The sequence below is a fragment of the Siniperca chuatsi genome, linkage group LG2 (genome assembly GCF_020085105.1).
Source record: "Siniperca chuatsi isolate FFG_IHB_CAS linkage group LG2, ASM2008510v1, whole genome shotgun sequence".
Taxonomy (NCBI): domain Eukaryota; kingdom Metazoa; phylum Chordata; class Actinopteri; order Centrarchiformes; family Sinipercidae; genus Siniperca; species Siniperca chuatsi.
The window spans coordinates 33537716-33556541 of record NC_058043.1 but is presented as its reverse complement, the minus strand read 5'-3'; the positions used below and the strand labels follow the sequence as shown (position 1 = coordinate 33556541).

Sequence of the window (18826 nt, the reverse complement as noted above, 5' to 3'; positions counted from 1 at the left end):
TTCTGATTCTGAAATACCACAATAAGTAAAGGACTATGGCAGTGTGTGTGTGTGTGTGTGTGTAGCATATCATTGGCCATTTGTGTTCCCTACAGGTTGCTCACTCTTTGCTGCAACAACTGTGGTCTTAAAATATCTACAGGATGTTACCATAGCTGTGGTTATGAGTTCTGAGGGGGACTTTTCATCATCAAATTCATAGAAGAGACGTGTTGCTTTTAATTGTTTAATACAAATCTGAATTACAACAAAGGACATAGACAAAATATATAAGTGGAAAAGACAACAAATCAATTCTGTTGCCACTTACAACACACCACTGAGAGATGTGAGGCATGAGAAGAATTACAACCGAAGTTTCCAAGCAGTGAAAGAAGTTTTAAAGGTCAGACTTCCAATTAAATAGGACAGAAGTTCAGTATATCATTCACAAAATGTTATCAAAAAGAAGACATTTAGAGAAATAGTGCCCTCACTCTTTACTCTTTACTTTAAGATCGTGCAATGACAACTTTCTTTTCTTAATTACTCTAACAAAATTAAAGAAAAGACAGCAGAGTCCAGCATTCTGTTTCGTTCTCAGTGAAAGGAGGCGTGGGAAGGGAGAGGAGGCAGAGTAGAAATGTGGGGTCTGGATGTGTCTCAGTCTGTGGTGGTGCGGCGGTACCAGAAGCGAGCCCTGAAGTCGTCGCTGCAGGTCATGAAGCCAGGATTGGTGGGCGAGTGGACGATGCAGCGGACGATGTTGTTGTGTCCCAGAGACAGCAGGTTTTTCCTCTCGGCCGTGCGTGAGTCCCAGCAGCACAGGCTGATGGTGCGCTCATCTGGCAGCAGCACGTAGTCCTCTGTGTGGTTGAACACGCCCTGTGTACGATGCATCTGACGGCCGCTTAGCCCCGCACCTATAACAGACAGGGGGAACATGTCACTGGGAGGGTTCGATGCACCACTAACACCACACGCTTTAAATCGAAATCAGAGCTGAATGGCAAAATAATTTATGATGATTAATTGACCATTCACCAACCCTGCCCCACTTAGTTATTGTTGCTATGCCTGTCAAACTTTCTGTTTTTGCAAAACTGCACAGTTTCTCCCAGTTTTCTATGCCATTTAGAATGATAATGGTGGCAGATTTACCATCGAAATTCTTAAATATATTATTAGATCGTGAAGGCTCCAAAGATAGACAGGAAAGAGGGGATGACATGCAGCAAAGGGCCACGGGCTGGATTCGACTCAGCCTTGGTGCATTGGGCTCGCGCTCTATCAGGTGAGCTACTGGAGCGCACCAATATGTGCATGTCTTAGGCAAAAGTCAGCATCCTCACCAGTTGACGATCCACATAGAAGACACGGAAATAAAGGAGCAGTATTGTTCTTGTATTGCTGTGTAGAGCTAGTTAGCCCTAGCACTATAATGAGGAAAAATGTAAGATCAGGCTGTTTATTTTAACATAACCTATGACTGGCTGTTTATCTTACATACTTGAATGAGCAAGACAGATATTAAATTCATGTTTAATTGTTTATATTTTCAATTCCAACCTGTAAACACCAAATAATGTAGTATGAAATGCCCCTGGCCTTGGAAGTAACTTTCAATCACTACTGTAGGTAGCAAGCCAGTTAGCCAGGCAGGCAGCTTGCATCAGAGCAGGTAAACATCCTATTTACACTTTTACACTTAAAAATTCTTACAAAGTAGGGTTGCAGTGGTATACTGGTTTCAAGGTATACCATGGAAAATTGACAATTACATTTGCTTATCTATGGTATTGAATTCTACCATATTAGAGTTATTAAAAAAATATATATTTCAAGTTTATATGAAGTTTTGTGTCTGTCAGGACATATTTTGTTAAATTATAATAAAGCATTTGTTCAACCCCCCCCTAAAAAAACCCTTCTGTTTTCATTCCTTTAAGGGTCAATGTAACAGATACTAATAATAATGATAATAATAATAATAATAGTTGTGTAATACCGTATACTGTGATACCTGTGATATTTTCTGAGACGGTTATCATACCGTAAAAATGTCATACTGCTGCAACTCTAATACAGATTATCTTTCTTACTACAGCCCAATGCACATTGTTTCCGCATGCCTAGTGCCTAGTTACAGTTGCAAAGCCATCATTGGTTAATCGCTGTTAAAGGTAGGGGTTTAGTGATCAGTCAATTATCTTTTAGTATATAAAATAAGGCTGAATTAAGTAATGTCAGTATGTTCGGTTATAGAGCCCGACTGAGACTGTCGTTTTTGTTTTTTTTAACAATATAATTCAACAATAACATGTAACATGAACAAACTTTTTTTTTTTTTTTTTTTTTACAAAGACCACTTAAATTTGGTTATTAAAGAATTTTGACTGAAATATGTACTGAGCGGGAAATTAAAAGTAAACTCAGTGCTTTCTGGTGGACAAACTATGTAATAGTGCAACTGTTTTCTCAAATCAATCATATTTATAGCATTACAGTGCTGCTATTTCTTGTTACTTATCAGCTGACATATATGCAGATAACAATAGATATCTGCAAGAAGCTAAAATTTGACTGACCAAAACCCAAACCCAAAAAGACAACCAGTCACTGTCAGTCAGCATGTGCAGTGTAAATGGTAAATGGACTGTGCTTGTGTAGCGCCTTTCTAGTCTTCCAACCACTCAAAGCACAGTGTGGGATCATTTGTAACAGAGAAAGTGAAACATTGTTTCACCTACTGTAGCAGTTTTAAGTGGTGGAATTAACTCAGATAAAAGGACTCAAGTGTTGAAGAAATGTCAGCTGGGTGTGCGCGTACAGATGAGGAAGTGCTCACAGAAAAACATAAGGTCATGTCTGTCGTGTGGGCTCACTTAGGCAAAATGAAACAAAATGTTAATTGTATCAGAAAATTGCTGTGGCTTCTAGAGGAAACATGAGCATTTTGTTCCATCACCTGAAACACAATGTCACACAACATGACGAGTACATGGCCAAGAAGAAAGTAACAGAAAACTGCACCTGCAGTGCACTTGACCAGGGCAGCAGTCAATAGCAGTCTATTATACAAACTGTGAATGGATATCACTACATACCCCAAATATCCAGCAGATAGGATCAGATAACAGAAGCCATAAAATTGTTATATAAAATCAAGGATGCAAACTCATCAGGGGTGAATACAGTGACTAAGATGCATAGAAATGTATATATCAACTTTTAAATGTGGATTTACAGTCGATTATAGCATGAAGGTATAGGGAAAAACTCGCCTCAATTTAATTTAATCAGCTTCTGTCGTTTTCAGTGAGCTTGGCATTTGCCCCCTTAAGCGACTTTAATTAATTAGGCTACAGTCACAGGCGTTCCGTTTAACTACATCATCTGTATATGAAATTTTGAACATTAATATAGCAGCAAACAACTATTTGCTATGTAAAGATATAGTGGAGTAATGGTGTCCTGAGCAGAGAATGACGCCCCCTCTGTGTGTATTGTCATCCGAGCTTCTCTGTTCTTTGTTTTGGTAGCCAGCGCTGTAAATAAAGGATTTATTTCATCCCAACCAGAGTTGGTAATTGTTGGAACAGTGGAAAGGCAGGTAAGTTACCGCTGGTAGACAGAGGAGGGGCTGATTTGTCTCAGCCAGCAGTAAGTTTTTGCTTACTGCTGGCTTTTTGCCAAATGTTAAACAGTTAGATTACATACAGACAGCTTTCGTTTTAGCTTGTTTGTAACAATTCGCTATTAGCTGAGCTGGCGTGCTCTGCTTGTCTAAATATAGTGGCAGTGGATGACAGCAGATTAAAATTTAGGTTTCTACATGTTTATGCTTGTTTAGCAGGTGTATTGATAAAGTATTGTCTTTTTACTTGCAATGGTTTATTGCACTTACAGTGACGAGCGTAGTTGTCGTGAGTAATCTCCACCTCCTCTCTGCTCTGCTATTGTTTCTGTGCACGTATGTTCAGCCCCGTCACAAAGAGCAGATGAGAGGCTGGAGCCTGATAATAAATTACACCAAGTTTTTTGACAGCAAAGTTTCTTTTGTTTATTTCTATAGCCAGACAACAAGGTCATGCATGTGAGATCAAAGACAAGACAACTAGACAATAATTATTTCAAAAATGTCTTTTGTTTATTTCTATAGCTAGACAATAGGGTGCGTCTCGTGGACATGTGATAGTGTGTTTACTGCGTCCTTTTAGAAACGCGGGACGTGTACCTAGTAACATCACTGACGGAAACTTCTTGGTATCGCTATTTTTCAGCATAGACTACAAGCCAGATACAGACGTCGAAGCTGGGTACACAAAACAAACCAAGTGAGGACACAACTGGGAGAGTATCATAGTTTGATCTATGAACTCCGCCTGGATATCGCCTGGTTTCAGTGATATTTCAGGCTGACTGTGGAGCCGTTTGATTGCTCTGATGGCCGGAATGGCCACCGCAGCATGACGTTGGGTTGTGTTTCTCCAAAAGTTGATTCTGTTTCAACTTTTCTGCTGCAGGTCGCTGCATTTTTTTCTCCCCCCACCCCGTCCTACTTCTGCTGACCCCTGGCAATCAGATCGCCTGTTAATGATCTTGAGTAACCACGACTGAACAATATGAAAATAGAAACGATTGCCCAACTCCAGAGCCAACACAACAGAATGTATCACTAAGCTAATATATTGCTAGCTACTGCCAACCAGGGGTCGCATTTACGGAATATTCTCCATCATTGACTAAATCTTTTTAACAATGACGGAAAAATCTATCATAACGTTACGTAATTCACATGCAACACTGACAACCACATGTAGACCACCTGTAGAAGACCAGAGTGTGGCATATTAATTAGCTATTGTCTAGTTGTCTTGTCTTTGATATCACATGCATGACCTTGTTGTCTAGCTGGCTTTAGTCATTGCATTGGAAGGCTATTTCGCTACATAGCCTAGCTATCGCAAAATGTCACGGCAGCTGAGTGTCCGAAGTTTCTTTAGAAAGCCCAATAATTGTGATGTGGTTGATAAACGAGGTGAAAAAAAGACGGATTGATGGGGTGGAGGATGAAGGACAAACAAGTAATACTGATAACATTTATCAGCCAGCGGCAGTTAATGTTACAGGGGAGGCAAGTGGCAGCCAGGAGGTAAAAATCATTCATCTGCTTCGTGTGGTGATGACATTATCATTAAAAAAAATTTAAATGACGGGTAATAATAGATGACAGAATTTTTATGACCCTGTCCGTCAAAATGACAGACAACGAGAAAGTCTAACGCAACCTCGGTTTCCATAGTGAGGGATCAAAAGCCCCCAATATTATAATGCATTACAAGCCAAGTAACATCACTCTGACCACATTGCCATTACAAAGTGTTGCAATTTCTGCTGTTTTGCTAAGAAAGCCAACAGAGTTCAATACATGACATAACTGTCTAAATACTGACATAGAAAAATCCACACCATGTTCATTCACTCAAGAAATAACACACTATGATGACGACGTCACTACTCACTGAACTTGGCAGGCTTTCTCACAACAATTTTTACAAGAACAGGAAGCTGCAACACTCTGCACGTCTCTGATAATGTCGTCAGTGTGATGAAACAGTTACTCTGTAATGTGTTATATTATGATTATTCGTGGAAATTTTCAAAATGGAAAAACTTCATGTCCCTGCATTCACTGTACATCAATATTGTCATGTTCTACCGAAACTGAAACCTACTGCTCATTTGAAAATGTTGACACTTGTCCTGCTTGTAAATTGTATTCCTGTTCAGGTTGGTGTTAACACAATGTATGCTGACAGTGGGAGGTGATGTTACAGTGTTGCTGAAAACAAAGAAAAAGTGTTTGCCCCCTTCCTGATTTCTTATTTTTTTGCATGTTTGTCATACTTAAATGTTTCAGATCATCAAACAAATTTAAACATTAGTCAAAGATAACAAGTAAACACAAAATGCAGTTTTTAAATGAAGGTTGTTATTATTAAGGGAAAACAAAATCCAAACCTACATGACCCTGTGTGAAATAGTGATTGCCTCCTAAACCTAATAACTAGTTGGGCCACCCTTAGCAGCAACAACTGCAATCAAGCGTTTGCGATAACTTGCAATGAGTCTTACAGCACTGTGGGGGAATTTTGGCCCACTCATCTTTGCAGAATTGTTGTAATTCAGCCACATTGGAGGGTTTTTGAGCATGAACTGCCTTTTTAAGGTCATACCACAGCATCTCAATAGGATTCAGGTCAGGACTTTGACTAGGCCACTCCAAAGTCTTCATTTTGTTCTTCTTCAGACATTCAGAGGTGGACTTGCTGGTGTGTTTTGGATCATTGTCTTGCTGCAGAACCCAAGTTCGCTTCAACTTGAGGACACGAACAGATGGCCAGACATTCTCCTTCAGGAGTTTTTGGTAGACAGCAGAATTCATGGTTCCATTTATCACAGCAAGGCCCTGAAGCAGCAAAACAACCCCAGACCATCACACTACCACCACCATATTTTACTGTTGGTATGATGTTCTTTTTCTGAAATGCGGTGTTACTTTTACGCCAGATGTAATGGGACATACACCTTCCAAAAAGTTAAACTTTTGTGTCGTCAGTCCACAGAGTATTTTCCAAAAGTCTTGGTCAAGATGTTTTCTGGCAAAAATGAGACGAGCCTTGATGTTCTTTTTGCTCAGCAGTGGTTTTCATCTTGGAACTCTTGGCCATTTTTGCCCAGTCTCTTTCTTATGGTGGAGTCATGAACACTGACCTTAACTGAGGCAAGTGAGGACTGCAGTTCTTTGGATGTTGTTGTGGGGTCTTTTGTGACCTCTTGGATGAGTCGTCGCTGCGCTCTTGGGGCAATTTTGGTCGGCCGGCCACTCCTGGGAAGGTTCACCACTCTTCCATGTTTTCGCCATTTGTGGATAATGGCTCTCACTGTGGTTTGCTGGAGTCCCAAAGCTTTGGAAATGGCTTTATAACCTTTTCCAGACTCAGATCTCAATTACTTTCTTTCTCATTTGTTCCTGAATTTCTTTGGATCTCGGCATGATGTCTACCTTTTGAAGCTCTTTTGGTCTACTTCACTTTGTCAGGCAGGTCCTATTTAAGTGATTTCTTGTTTGAGAACAGGTGTGGCAGTAATCAGGCCTTGGTGTGGCTAGAGAAATTGAACTCAGGTGTGATAAACCACAGTTAAGTTATGTTTTAACAGATGGGGCAATCACTATTTCACACAGGGCCATGTAGGTTTGGATTTTGTTTTCCCTTAATAATAACAACCTTCATTTAAAAACTGCATTTTGTGTTTACTTGTGTTATCTTTGACTGATATTTAAATTTGTTTGATGATCTGAAACATTTAAGTGTGACAAACATGCAAAAAAAGAAGAAATCAGGAAGGGGGCAAACACTTTCACACCACTGTATGTGGCAAAACAATGAACCAATTATTGTACTGAATAATATCTACCTATAATATTCATATTCAATAAAGAATATCTATTTCAGTCCTAATAATTTCTGACCAAAATCTTAACTGCTTCACAACAGTTAAAATGAAAGCACTTCTACTTTGATAGGGGGCACTGCTGTGTAATATAGTCTTCACAGGCCATTGAGCACAACAAACATCAACATTCAAATGCCGCCAAACAATGTCAACTTGGTTAATGGAAAAAATATTAGGTTGAGCAAAAAGGTTTGAGGCCAAAATGTGAAATTATGCTTTGCATCTCGTTGAGTGCATTCCTAAATGACATGTCATAAATAGGCTTTTGCATTTTGAACACTTTGCTTTTGATGATAGAACTGTATTTCATGCTGCTAATACTATCTGTAGCCACTTTCACATCTACTCACCTTATTTGTGATTATTCTTGTCTCAACACACTTGTTACAATTTATGTTTGGTGTATACAGTATTTATTTAGTATGTTTTTTTTGTTTTTCATGTTTCAGCTTATATATAGTAGATATATAGTTAGATATATAGTTAGATATAGATAGTTTAAGATTATCTATACTCTGCTTTTCTGTTTTGGTACTTCTTTTTGCTGCTGTGACAACTTATCTGTGTGGGATCAATAAGGTTTCTTATCTGACCTTAAATTCTGTTTTAAAACAACAAAAATGTTTTTGTTGTTAAAGTCAGTGTAAAGGAAATTCTAAACTGTGTTTCTAAACACATTATAAATGTTAGAAATGTATTGCTTAAAACATGTTACAAAGCCTGTTAACTATGTAGTACTGAATTGTGGAGGGAGACCGTTAAACAGTTTTTCACCATTTTTCTGTTCTGGATTTTTTGGGCTGAAATCGTGGCTCGATGACGCACTGGCGCCACACAGCATGGCCCCTCCCCTAACACTACATAATAACTAGAGCGCATTAGCATCAGTGGTTCGGGCTCAATCGTGAGTTACAGTCATTACCGTTAGTTACAGCCTACAGTTTGCTAGCTAGCTATGCCTTTGTTTTCAAATTCTCGCATCCAGGGAATATGCATATTCCCTGGATGCGAGAATTTACGAAACAGCTCGGTCTCCTTATTTAAATTTCCCAAGAATGATGAGATCAAGAAGAGATGGATTGATTTTGTAAAGAGCCACCTTGATGGAGAGCTGAGGAAGAATGGAGTACTTTGAAGAGTTGATGAATGAGGAAAATGAAAGGGAACAAAGAGTAGAAGAGGTGACTGGTGTGGAGCAGGAAGTAGCAAAGATTAGCAAGAGTGAAGTGAGGAGGACATTGAAGAGGATGAAGAGTGGAAAGGCAGTTGGTCCTGATGACATACCTGTGGAGGTATGGAAGTGTCTAGGAGAGGTTGCAGTAGAGTTTCTGACTAGTTTGTTTAACAAGATCTTGGAGAGTGAGAGGATGCCCGAGGAATGGAGGAGAAGCGTACTGGTGCCAATTTTTAAGAACAAGGGAGATGTGCAGAGCTGTGGCAACTACAGAGGAATAAAGCTGATGAGCCATACAATGAAGTTGTGGGAAAGAGTAGTGGAAGCTAGGCTAAGGGCAGAGGTGAGCATTTGTGAGCAGCAATATGGTTTCATGCCTAGAAAGAGTACAACAGATGCAGTATTTGCTTTGAGGATGCTGATGGAGAAGTACAGAGAAGGTCATAGGGAGTTGCATTGTGTCTTCATTGATTTAGAGAAAGCGTATGACAGGGTGCAGAGAGAGGAGCTGTGGTATTGTATGAGGAAGTCTGGAGTGGCAGAGAAGTATGTTAGAGTGGTGCAGGACATGTATGAGAGCTGTAAGACCGTGGTGAGGTGTGCTGTAGGTGTGACACAGGAGTTCAAGGTGGAGGTGGGTCTGCATCAAGGATCGGCTCTGAGCCCCTTCTTTTTTGCTCTGGTGACGGACAGGCTGACAGATGAGGTTAGACAGGAATCTCCATGGACTATGATGTTTGTGGATGACATTGTGATTTGTAGTGAGAACAGGGAGCAGGTGGCGGAAAATCTAGAGAGATGGAGGTCTGCTCTGGAAAACAGAGGAATGAAGCTTAGCCGCAGTAAGACAGAATACATGTGTTTCAATGAGAGGGACCCAGGTGGAACGGTGAGGTTACAGGGAGCAGAGGTGAAGAAGGTGCAGGACTTTAAGTACTTAGGGTCAACGGTTCAGAGCAATGGACACTGTGGAAAAGAGGTGAAGAGGCGAGTGCAAGCAGGTTGGAACAGGTGGAGAAAAGTGTCAGGTGTGTTGTGTGATAAAAGAGTATCAGCAAGAATGAAAGGAAAGGTGTTCAAGATGGTGGTGAGACCAGCGATGTTGTACACCTTAGAGACAGTGGCACTGAAGAAAAGACAAGAGGCAGAGCTGGAGGCAGCAGAGCTTAAGATCTTGAGGTTCTCTTTGGGAGTGACGAGGATGGACAGGATCAGGAATGAGTACATCAGAGGGACAGCTCATGTTAGATGTATCGGAAATAAAGTCAGAGAGGCCACATTGAGGTGGTTTGGATATGTTCAGAGGAGAGACTGTGAATATATTGGTAGAAGGATGCTGAGGTTGAAGCTGCCAGGCAGGAGGTCTAGAGGAAGACCAAAGAGGAGATTTATGGATGTAGTGAGAGAGGACATGAAGTTAATTGGTGTGAGTGAAGAGGATGCAGAGGACAGGGTTAGATGGAGGCACATGATTCGCTGTGGCAACCCCTGAAAGGGAACAGCCGAAAGGAAAAGAAGAAGAATGTAGAATTACAAACCTTCCAGCCACATTGACGGGTAACAATAGTTTTTAATAGTGCAAGGTAAAAAAAAGACCGTAGCATCAGCTGCGAAGTGAAAATATTCAATAAATTGAGAGAGAAAGACATGGAGAGACAGAGTTTGATTTAACTTGCTCAAAGCAGGTTCAAAATTTGAGTTGTCATGTCATTTTATGCATGCATACATGTTATGTCATTTCAAAATTAAAGCTATTCCTCAGCTGTTAGTATCCCCCACAATGGAAAAGGGAGGGGGGTTATGAGTAACTGGAAAACTGGTATCCAGTTTTACCAGGTTGTCTTTTGTTTATATGCATCAGTATGTTTGACTTATTAGACAAGTAATTACAACTGTTATCTGTTCACAAAGCAGTCCCTTCCAACCACAAGAGAGACAGAGTGCCAGTGTGACAACATGTAGAAAGTCACCAGAGAAGCTGGATGTCAGACAGACCACTTTGTGGGAAAAAGGACTGCGGTCACACAATTGTCTAAAAGAACACTAAGCAACAGGAAGAATACAGGTATGTTGAGAGGTCAAGTTCTTAGTTTGCATGCAAGTCATCATCTCCACTGTACTATTCTGGCCATTACTCAAAATTTTGTTATTTGGGTAATATATACATTACATTAGGCCTGTTGCGATAATTACATTATTGACTTATTGTATGATATATGAACATAATAGTAAAGACTTGACAAGTGTTTTCCTGCCTCAGTCCATCCCTGCACTAGAGCCCCACCAGCCTCCATTTAAAAAAAGTAAGTTGTAACACACATACAAACATATCATTACTCAAAAACTGATTGACAGCTGTCCAAGACTTATATGAAATGTATTAAATGTGTATTGAATAAATAATTGTGTACATAACACATTAACAAACAATTACAATATAAGACTTTAAAGTTAAATGGGAGGTTTAAAGCCTGTGTACTCCCCATCTTCATCCAGGTACTCCTGGATATGGAGCACAACACAAAAAGGTATGACAACCCTGTTGTGCTTTCCCAGGTATCCCCAGCACCAGGAAGCAAAACATCTGTAGGCCAGGTAGCGAGCACGACTGTAATGACAAAATAACAACAAAATGTCATATAATGTGGCAATTTTATATTTATCTATGTTTGCAGGTATTTTTGTTTTGTTTTTTCAGTGAATTTCCACGACTATAGAGCAAAATATTCAGAATGATTATCCCATTACTGCATGTTACTAACTCTAAATTTTTTCTCTCCCGTAGTTTTGTGCTGTCTCGTCTCTCTCTTGCTGGACACTTTCAGCAGGTATTTCTGCCTCCGGCAAGAAGTCTGGATCTGTGATTGCTGGAACAGTGCTGCTGTGTCTATTGTGGAGAGGAGGTGTTGTGGCTCAGATTCTACTTAGTGGGCATCACCTGAAGCTGCATAATTGTCCTTCTGGATCCATCCTCTTCACTTATGTTTTACAATTTACATTTTGTCATCATAATTGTATATAATATGATTTTCTGTTGTGGATCTATTCTGTACACACGACATCTATTTCCTGTCTGTCCGTCCTCTGCTGCTCTTCCTGAGGTCATTTTTTTCCCCTGTTAAAAGGTTTTTAGGGGGAGTTTTTCCTTATTCGAATAAAGGGTCTAAAGACAGAGGGTGTAGTATATAGTACAGATTCTTTTTGAGGCAATTTGTTATATTGGGCTGTTTGAATAAAACTGACTTTACTTAACCAATGTATGTGTTAGTGCAACATCATTATACTTTGTTTGCCTATTTAAAGAAAATTATGTTGTTTTCGGGGCGCATTGATCCTCAAGATACAGTAATGTAGTGAACTCTCCCATAGTTTATACACAGATCCATGTATACATTAATCAACATCACTAATATATATATACACATACATAAGCAGTGTGACTTGAGGTTCTTGAATCCTAAACCTTACCGTTTTTTTAAAGACAGGCATACCATTTGATCAACACAAATGTAATTTCTAGACATTCAAAATAAAAATAAAAATATTTATTGTCTAACTTACACAGCTCTTTCCTTCATCTCCAGTGGCCCATGGTCTGCCTGGTAGGTGTTCAGGGTATTTTGCAGGGAGTAGGGTTTCAGGCAGACAGGCTCAAGGCCTGGATAAAGAGTCCCGCACCATGGCTCTTCAGGAAGCTCTCCATATCTATTCTGAACCTGTTGGAGTATGTGTTATAAAGTGTTTTAGTGCAAGACATCTGATACTCTACTGGTTGTGTATTTATACTTTAAATGATCATTGTGGAAGATACATTTGTTTATCTTTACATACAGCATTCAGGTCTTTGCAGCAGACATTCTGATCCTCTGTGGGCATTGTCCTGCATTCTCCACAGGTGCACCTGTACAATACAATTTAATTCAGTGTGACTAAAGATATTGTCAATCATTTGAGTTGTCAATTCCATATTATGAACAACTGCACATAAAAGTGATCCGGACAGTTTAGTGCATATTCTGTTGCTCAGCTTGTGTGTTTTGCAATGATGATATTCAGCAATCCACACTAAAGCAGTCAGAAGACCTGCAACTATGTGTAGTTGAAGATGGGTTTCAAATTAAAGGAAAAACTAAGTGTCTTATGTGGAGTCAAGCCACCACTTCAGTGCTACTGTGGATTCAGATATTCCCTATATATAAATATATGTATATATATATATATATATATATATATATATATATATATATATATATATATATATATATATATATATATATATATATATATATATATATATATATATATATATATATATACAATTGGTGGTGGAGAGCATTGTTTTACACGTTAGTCCAAAATCTTCCATATGTGTGAAACTGGGTTAAGATCTGGTTACTGTAAAGGCGGTAGCATTTTATTCACATAATTTTCATACTTAATATGCAACATAACTACAACCATGATGGCTGTTAGTTTGATCTGTGACAGACAATAATAATAAAAAGAATCTGCTAAAGTGGCAACATATGTTTTATTCTGTTATTTATTTATACCCTAACTTTATGTGGCTATTCATGCTAGCCATGCTAGTTACATATTGCTAACTTGCATAAAAGGGAGAAAGAAAATTACCTTTCTGTTGCAGACCAAGAGGGATGAGGTTGATTTTCAGGTAGCTGGTCATTGTCCTCTGAATTGGATTCTGGCTGTGGAGGCTCAAACTTGTATGGGTGTGTGAATCCAATGATGCTGCTAAAGGGAGCATCCATTTTTGTGACAGTTGAGACAGGCGCAGCTTTCCCGCGAGTGGGCGTGGTTTCAGCGCCCCCAGTGTTTGAGAGCAGAGAATACTGCTTATTTTTTCAAGATTTTGATAACTTATTTTACTTACTTGGTGATTTTTTTAATCATTCAAATTTGGCTGGGTGGTTATTTATTTGGCTATTTATTACTGCTTTATACGGACTTTAAAGACAGGAGTCCACCCGAAGCAACTAACTATAGCATTAGTAGCAAACTCACACCCCAACTCCTCCCAGTGAAAGGTTGATTTTTTTCCTCTCTTGGTTTTTTGTAACATAGATGCACCTTTCAGTACAGTTTTATTTCATTGCTCACAATTTACAACATAGTAACCAATACACTGCACTTTCATTCATGCATTGTCATTCATAATTTGCACCTCCCAACTGTTCTAAATATAAATATTTTTAATTTTAATTATATATATATATATATATATATATATATATATATATATATATATATATATATATATATATACACACACACACACATACACACACACACACACACACACAGTATCTCACAGAAGTGAGTACACCCCTCACATTTTTGTAAATATTATATCTTTTCATGTGACAACACTGAAGAAATGACACTTGGCTACAATGTAAAGTAGTGAGTGTACAGCTTGTATAACAGTGTAAATTTGCAGTCCCCTCAAAATAACTCAACACACAGCCATTAATGTCTAAACCGCTGGCCACAAAAGTGAGTACACCCTTAAGTGAAAATGTCCAAATTGGGCCCAATTAGCCATTTTCTCTCCCCGGTGTCATGTGACTCGTTAGTGTTACAAGGTCTCAGATGTGAATGGGTAGCAGGTGTGTTAAATTTGGTGTTATCGCTCTCACTCTCTCATACTGGTCACTGGAAGTTCAACATGGCACATCATGGCAAAGAACTCTCAGAGGATCTGAAAAAAAGAATTGTTGCTCTACATAAAGATGGCGTAGGCTATAAGAAGATTGCCAAGACCCTGAAACTGAGCTGCAGCACAGTGGTTTAACAGGACAGGTTCCACTCAGAACATGCCTCGCCATGGTCGACCAAAGAAGTTGAGTGCACGTGCTCAGCGTCATATCCAGAGGTTGTGTTTGGGAAATAGACGTATGAGTGCTGCCAGCATTGCTGCAGAGGTTAAAGGGGTGGGGGGTCAGCCTGTCAGTGCTCAGACCACATGCTGCACACTGCATCAAATTGGTCTGCATGGCTGTCGTCCCAGAAGCCTCTTCTAAAGATGATGCACAAGAAAGCTTGCAAACAATTTGCTGAAGACAAGCAGACTAAGGACATGGATTACTGGAACCATGTCCTGTGGTCTGATGAGACCAAGATAAATTTATTTGGTTCAGATGATGTCACGCGTGTGTGGCGACAACCAGGTGAGGAGTACAAAGACAAGTGTGTCTTGCCTACAGTCAAGCATGGTGGAGGGAGTGTCATGGTCTGGGGCTGCATGAGTGCTGCCGGCACTGGGGAGCTACAGTTCATTGAGGGAACCATGAATGCCAACATGTACTGTGACATACTGAAGCAGAGCATGATCCCCTCCCTTCGGAGACTGGGCCGCAGGGCAGTGTTCCAACATGATAACGACCCCAAACACACCTCCAAGACAACCACTGCCTTGCTAAAGAAGCTGAGGGTAAAGGTGATGGACTGGCCAAGCATGTCTCCAGACCTAAACCCTATTGAGCATCTGCGGGGCATCCTCAAACAGAAGGTGGAGGAGCGCAAGGTCTCTAACATCCACCAGCTCTGTGATGTAATCATGGAGGAGTGGAAGAGGACTCCAGTGGCAACCTGTGAAGCTCTGGTGAACTCCATGTCCAAGAGGGTAAAGGCAGTGCTGGAAAATTACAGCGGCCACACAAATATTGACACTTGGGACACTGGGCCCAATTTGGACATTTTCACTTAGGGGTGTACTCACTTTTGTGGCCAGCGGTTTAGACATTAATGACTGTGTGTTGAGTTATTTTGAGGGGACTGCAAATGTACACTGTTATACAAGCTGTACACTCACTACTTCACATTATAGCCAAGTGTCATTTCTTCAGTGTTAGTGTGTGTGTGTCCACACACACACACACACACTTTTTATTTTTATTTTTTTAAATTTCATTTTTCTATGTATGTACATATTCGTATTATTTTGTATATGAGCATCTTTGGCACAAATGTTCTTTTGGGATGATTAAAAGTTCAAGACACCGACCCTGGAACTTAGGTCAATATAATAAATATAAGAGAGGAAGTATAAATTTTCATTTTACTTAGTCAAAACTCACTCTTTGTAATTGATGTGCAAGTTGAATCGAACATGAATTAAGCAAAATGTACCATGATACTCATTGAATCAGATGAAAAGTCGGTCACTTTTAGCACTGTATCCCAAAAAACATGAGGTAGACTTCTACAAATTTTGCTTGCATGTTAAATATCATAATCTGTTCAACTCAATTCTAACATATGACACTTCCCTGTATGAACCACAGACTGTATATAAAGATTGGTGACATGACAGCTCCCCAAAAGTGAAGCCAAACCCCGCCCACTCAATGTCAGCAGATGGGACATGAGCCAAACTAAAAGATCTAAGTACACATCAAATACATTTTTCCCAAAGATAGTTTCTGTCGTTTTAGGTATTTCTTAACACACTGATGTATGTTCAAGTGCTCATTTTTCTGATAAGTTTGGTGTTAATTAGTTATTTGCTGCTATAAAAAGCTTGGATTGGCTCCAACTCCAATCACTACTGCGCAGACTCTGGCTCCAAATGACATCACAAGCGCAAGATGGCAGCATCCGGGGATATTTTGGCTTCATTTGCGTACAGTGGGAGGAAGTGGAGACCATCTTTATATACAGTCTATGGTATGAACCTGCACTGTGGTTTGACCAAAACACATCCTCCTTACCTGTGTACTTGACCAGTGTCCGGCCTGTAGATATCTCCCACAGTTTGACTACGGAGTCTTTGCCACTGGACAGGATGTACTTGGAGTTCTTCGAGAAGATAGCAGAACAGACCTCGGCTCCGTCGTGGGCCTTCTCAAATGTGGTTACGCAGCGGTTGGAGACGCCATCCCACAGCTTGATGCTGCCGTCCTTGCTGCAGGTGACGTAGCTGTTGGCGGTGGGGTTGTAGCTGACGCCGCTGATGGTGTCTGTGTGCTGGTCCAGCGGGTTGCATGACACAAAGCACTGGAAGGTGTTGACGTCGTAAAGGCGGAGGGTGGGGTGCTGCGTTCCCACTAGCAGGAAGTCACCTGATGGGTGGAAGGAGATTGAACGGAGCATTTCGGCTTCCTGCAGGGAAAGAAATGAAGGGAGGACTGGATTACAACAGAAATATAGTAGTCAGCATAGTTTTAAAAAAATTTAATGTTGCAATTTTCCAAGCCTTGTTTAGCCTTTGTTTTTTTCTATGTAACTCTCCACTTACAACAGAACAATTGATATTTTCCCAAAACTATGACAGACGATAAATTGTGTGGGAAAACTGAGACATTCTGTGTACAAAATCTGACCTGTATATATTTAAATGCTCTTTTTGCAGAAGGCTTTGAGTAGTCAAAGAGTTTAAGGGTGTAATCTCTTGAGCCAGAAGCTAGAATCTGTTCAGTCGGATGGAAGGCGAGGCAGGTGACTTCATCTACGTGGTCATACAGTGTTCGAATCACAGGGTGATTCTCCATGTTTTGCTGTGCTGTCTCATTCATCATCACCTGACAAAGAAACACACACACACACACAAAAAAACAGTAAACATAAGTCTGTTGGATTAAAAACGCGTAATGTACTTTGCTCTCGAATCTGCCTCACCTCAATAGGCATGGCACTCTTGGCCAGCATGCGTTCAGTATCCAGGATCTTGATGGAAGCATCAGCAGAGCCAGTGGCAATCAGCTGGCCATCACGACTGTATGAAGCGACGCGGCATGGACCCTTATGCGATGTTACATAGCAAGTCTCATACTCTGATGCCTCTGGAGACATGGTCTGGACATCAGCATCAAATTCCAGATCAATACCCACACCAGGTGCCACTGTATCAGAGCGCCCAATGGCATACTGAACTGCACTGTCGTCATTCTCCATCCCTGAAAAAGGTTGAAAATTGTTCAAATAGGGACCCTCACACATAGCTCAAACATACAGACATGGAGAAAGCACCTCTTACCTATCTTTGCCAGCTGCATCAGCTGCTCAGAGGGCGACACGACACTCTGTGGTTTGACTTCATTGATGAGACTGTTGGCGATGTTGGTGTATCCATCATAGAGCAGCTGGCTTATGATGAGCTTGTACAGGTGCTGTCGGTCCTTCAGAGTTGGTTTTGGACGATACATGATGGGTCAGTCAGTGTGACCAGAAACGGGCCGTCAATAGTAAGTTAACAACTTAACTGGCTGGAACAAAAGACACAATGTAAACAATTTATCTTATGACTACGTAAGCTGCTGTTAAATTACCACCGTTTCACAAGACGACAACGTTATCTATAATGCAGTATTGCTGCAAACAGCTAGTTTGTTACTATATCTAACAAAAGTTTCAAACATATACCGTTAGCTGGAACCATGCTAACGTTGTGGCCAGATACAACGAATGAATGGAACGTGTGCTTAGCAGTGCTGCTAATAACGTTAGCTTTGTTGCTACAGTTAAGACAGAGCAAAAACAACAGTAGGTTAAGCGCGGATACAGCCCAGAACTGCCTGGACGCCTGTACTATACAACAACAGCATTATGTACCGTTTAAGGACATGAGGTGAATATTATTCGCTATTAATTTTTAAACGTAAAAATATTTAACCCTCTTCAAACTTCCAATGGCGCTCCTGGACCCAAACGTGCTTAAAGCTGGACGTATTTGCGTCCTACGTCACAGCACCGAAAGGCTGTACAGAGTGAGGTTGCCTTCATGGTAAACAAACTGTTCATAGGCCTATTTACGGTTAATAATTAAACATCGGCGTAATACTTTCATAGTGAATGGGACAAGAACAGTGGTACTTGGTGCAAAACCCTGAGTTGTAAAACGTGACGTACAGACGGAGAAAACGGTAGTCGCGCCATGATTAAATTTTGAAAAACATTTATAAATTACATTAAACACGAACAGATTTGTCCTCCTTGTTTCACTGTGTGGCAAAATGTTGCTCTTTTTGTAGCAAAATGTAGCTCGTTTTGCCATTACGTAAAAAAAGTACCTGAAGGTGCATTTACAAGGTTCGTGAAGGCAACATACCTTTAGTACATGCCAACATTCACAAGCCCAAACATTTAGCACACTTTCTTTCTTTCTTTCTTTCTTTCTTTCTTTCTTTCTTTCTT

The 18826-nt window shown here is 40.2% G+C and overlaps 2 protein-coding genes across 6 annotated transcripts; both read right to left on the bottom strand.

The window, feature by feature from the left end:
* Window positions 1-212: 212 nt before the first annotated feature.
* cstf1 (cleavage stimulation factor, 3' pre-RNA, subunit 1) lies at window positions 213-18449 on the bottom strand. 5 transcript variants are annotated; one of them, XM_044167022.1, is made up of 6 exons: window positions 18306-18449; window positions 17670-17898; window positions 17312-17589; window positions 17017-17214; window positions 16405-16795; window positions 213-902 (listed from the first exon to the last, which is right to left on the bottom strand). In XM_044167022.1, the coding sequence occupies exons 2-6, from the start codon at window positions 17836-17838 to the stop codon at window positions 643-645; spliced, it is 1296 nt and encodes a 431-aa protein (XP_044022957.1). In that variant the 5' UTR covers window positions 17839-17898; window positions 18306-18449; the 3' UTR covers window positions 213-642. The 5 variants fall into 5 exon arrangements, with proteins under 5 accessions (XP_044022957.1, XP_044022981.1, XP_044022948.1 ...); XM_044167046.1 differs by having other exon boundaries at window positions 17670-17894; window positions 18306-18406; XM_044167013.1 differs by having other exon boundaries at window positions 18245-18399.
* LOC122861948 (P2X purinoceptor 7-like) lies at window positions 10976-13832 on the bottom strand. The gene is made up of 4 exons (XM_044167060.1): window positions 13307-13832; window positions 12506-12575; window positions 12236-12390; window positions 10976-11282 (listed from the first exon to the last, which is right to left on the bottom strand). Exons 1-4 carry the CDS (start codon window positions 13441-13443, stop codon window positions 11126-11128), a joined length of 519 nt encoding a protein of 172 aa, XP_044022995.1. The 5' UTR covers window positions 13444-13832; the 3' UTR covers window positions 10976-11125.
* Window positions 18450-18826: the final 377 nt, after the last annotated feature.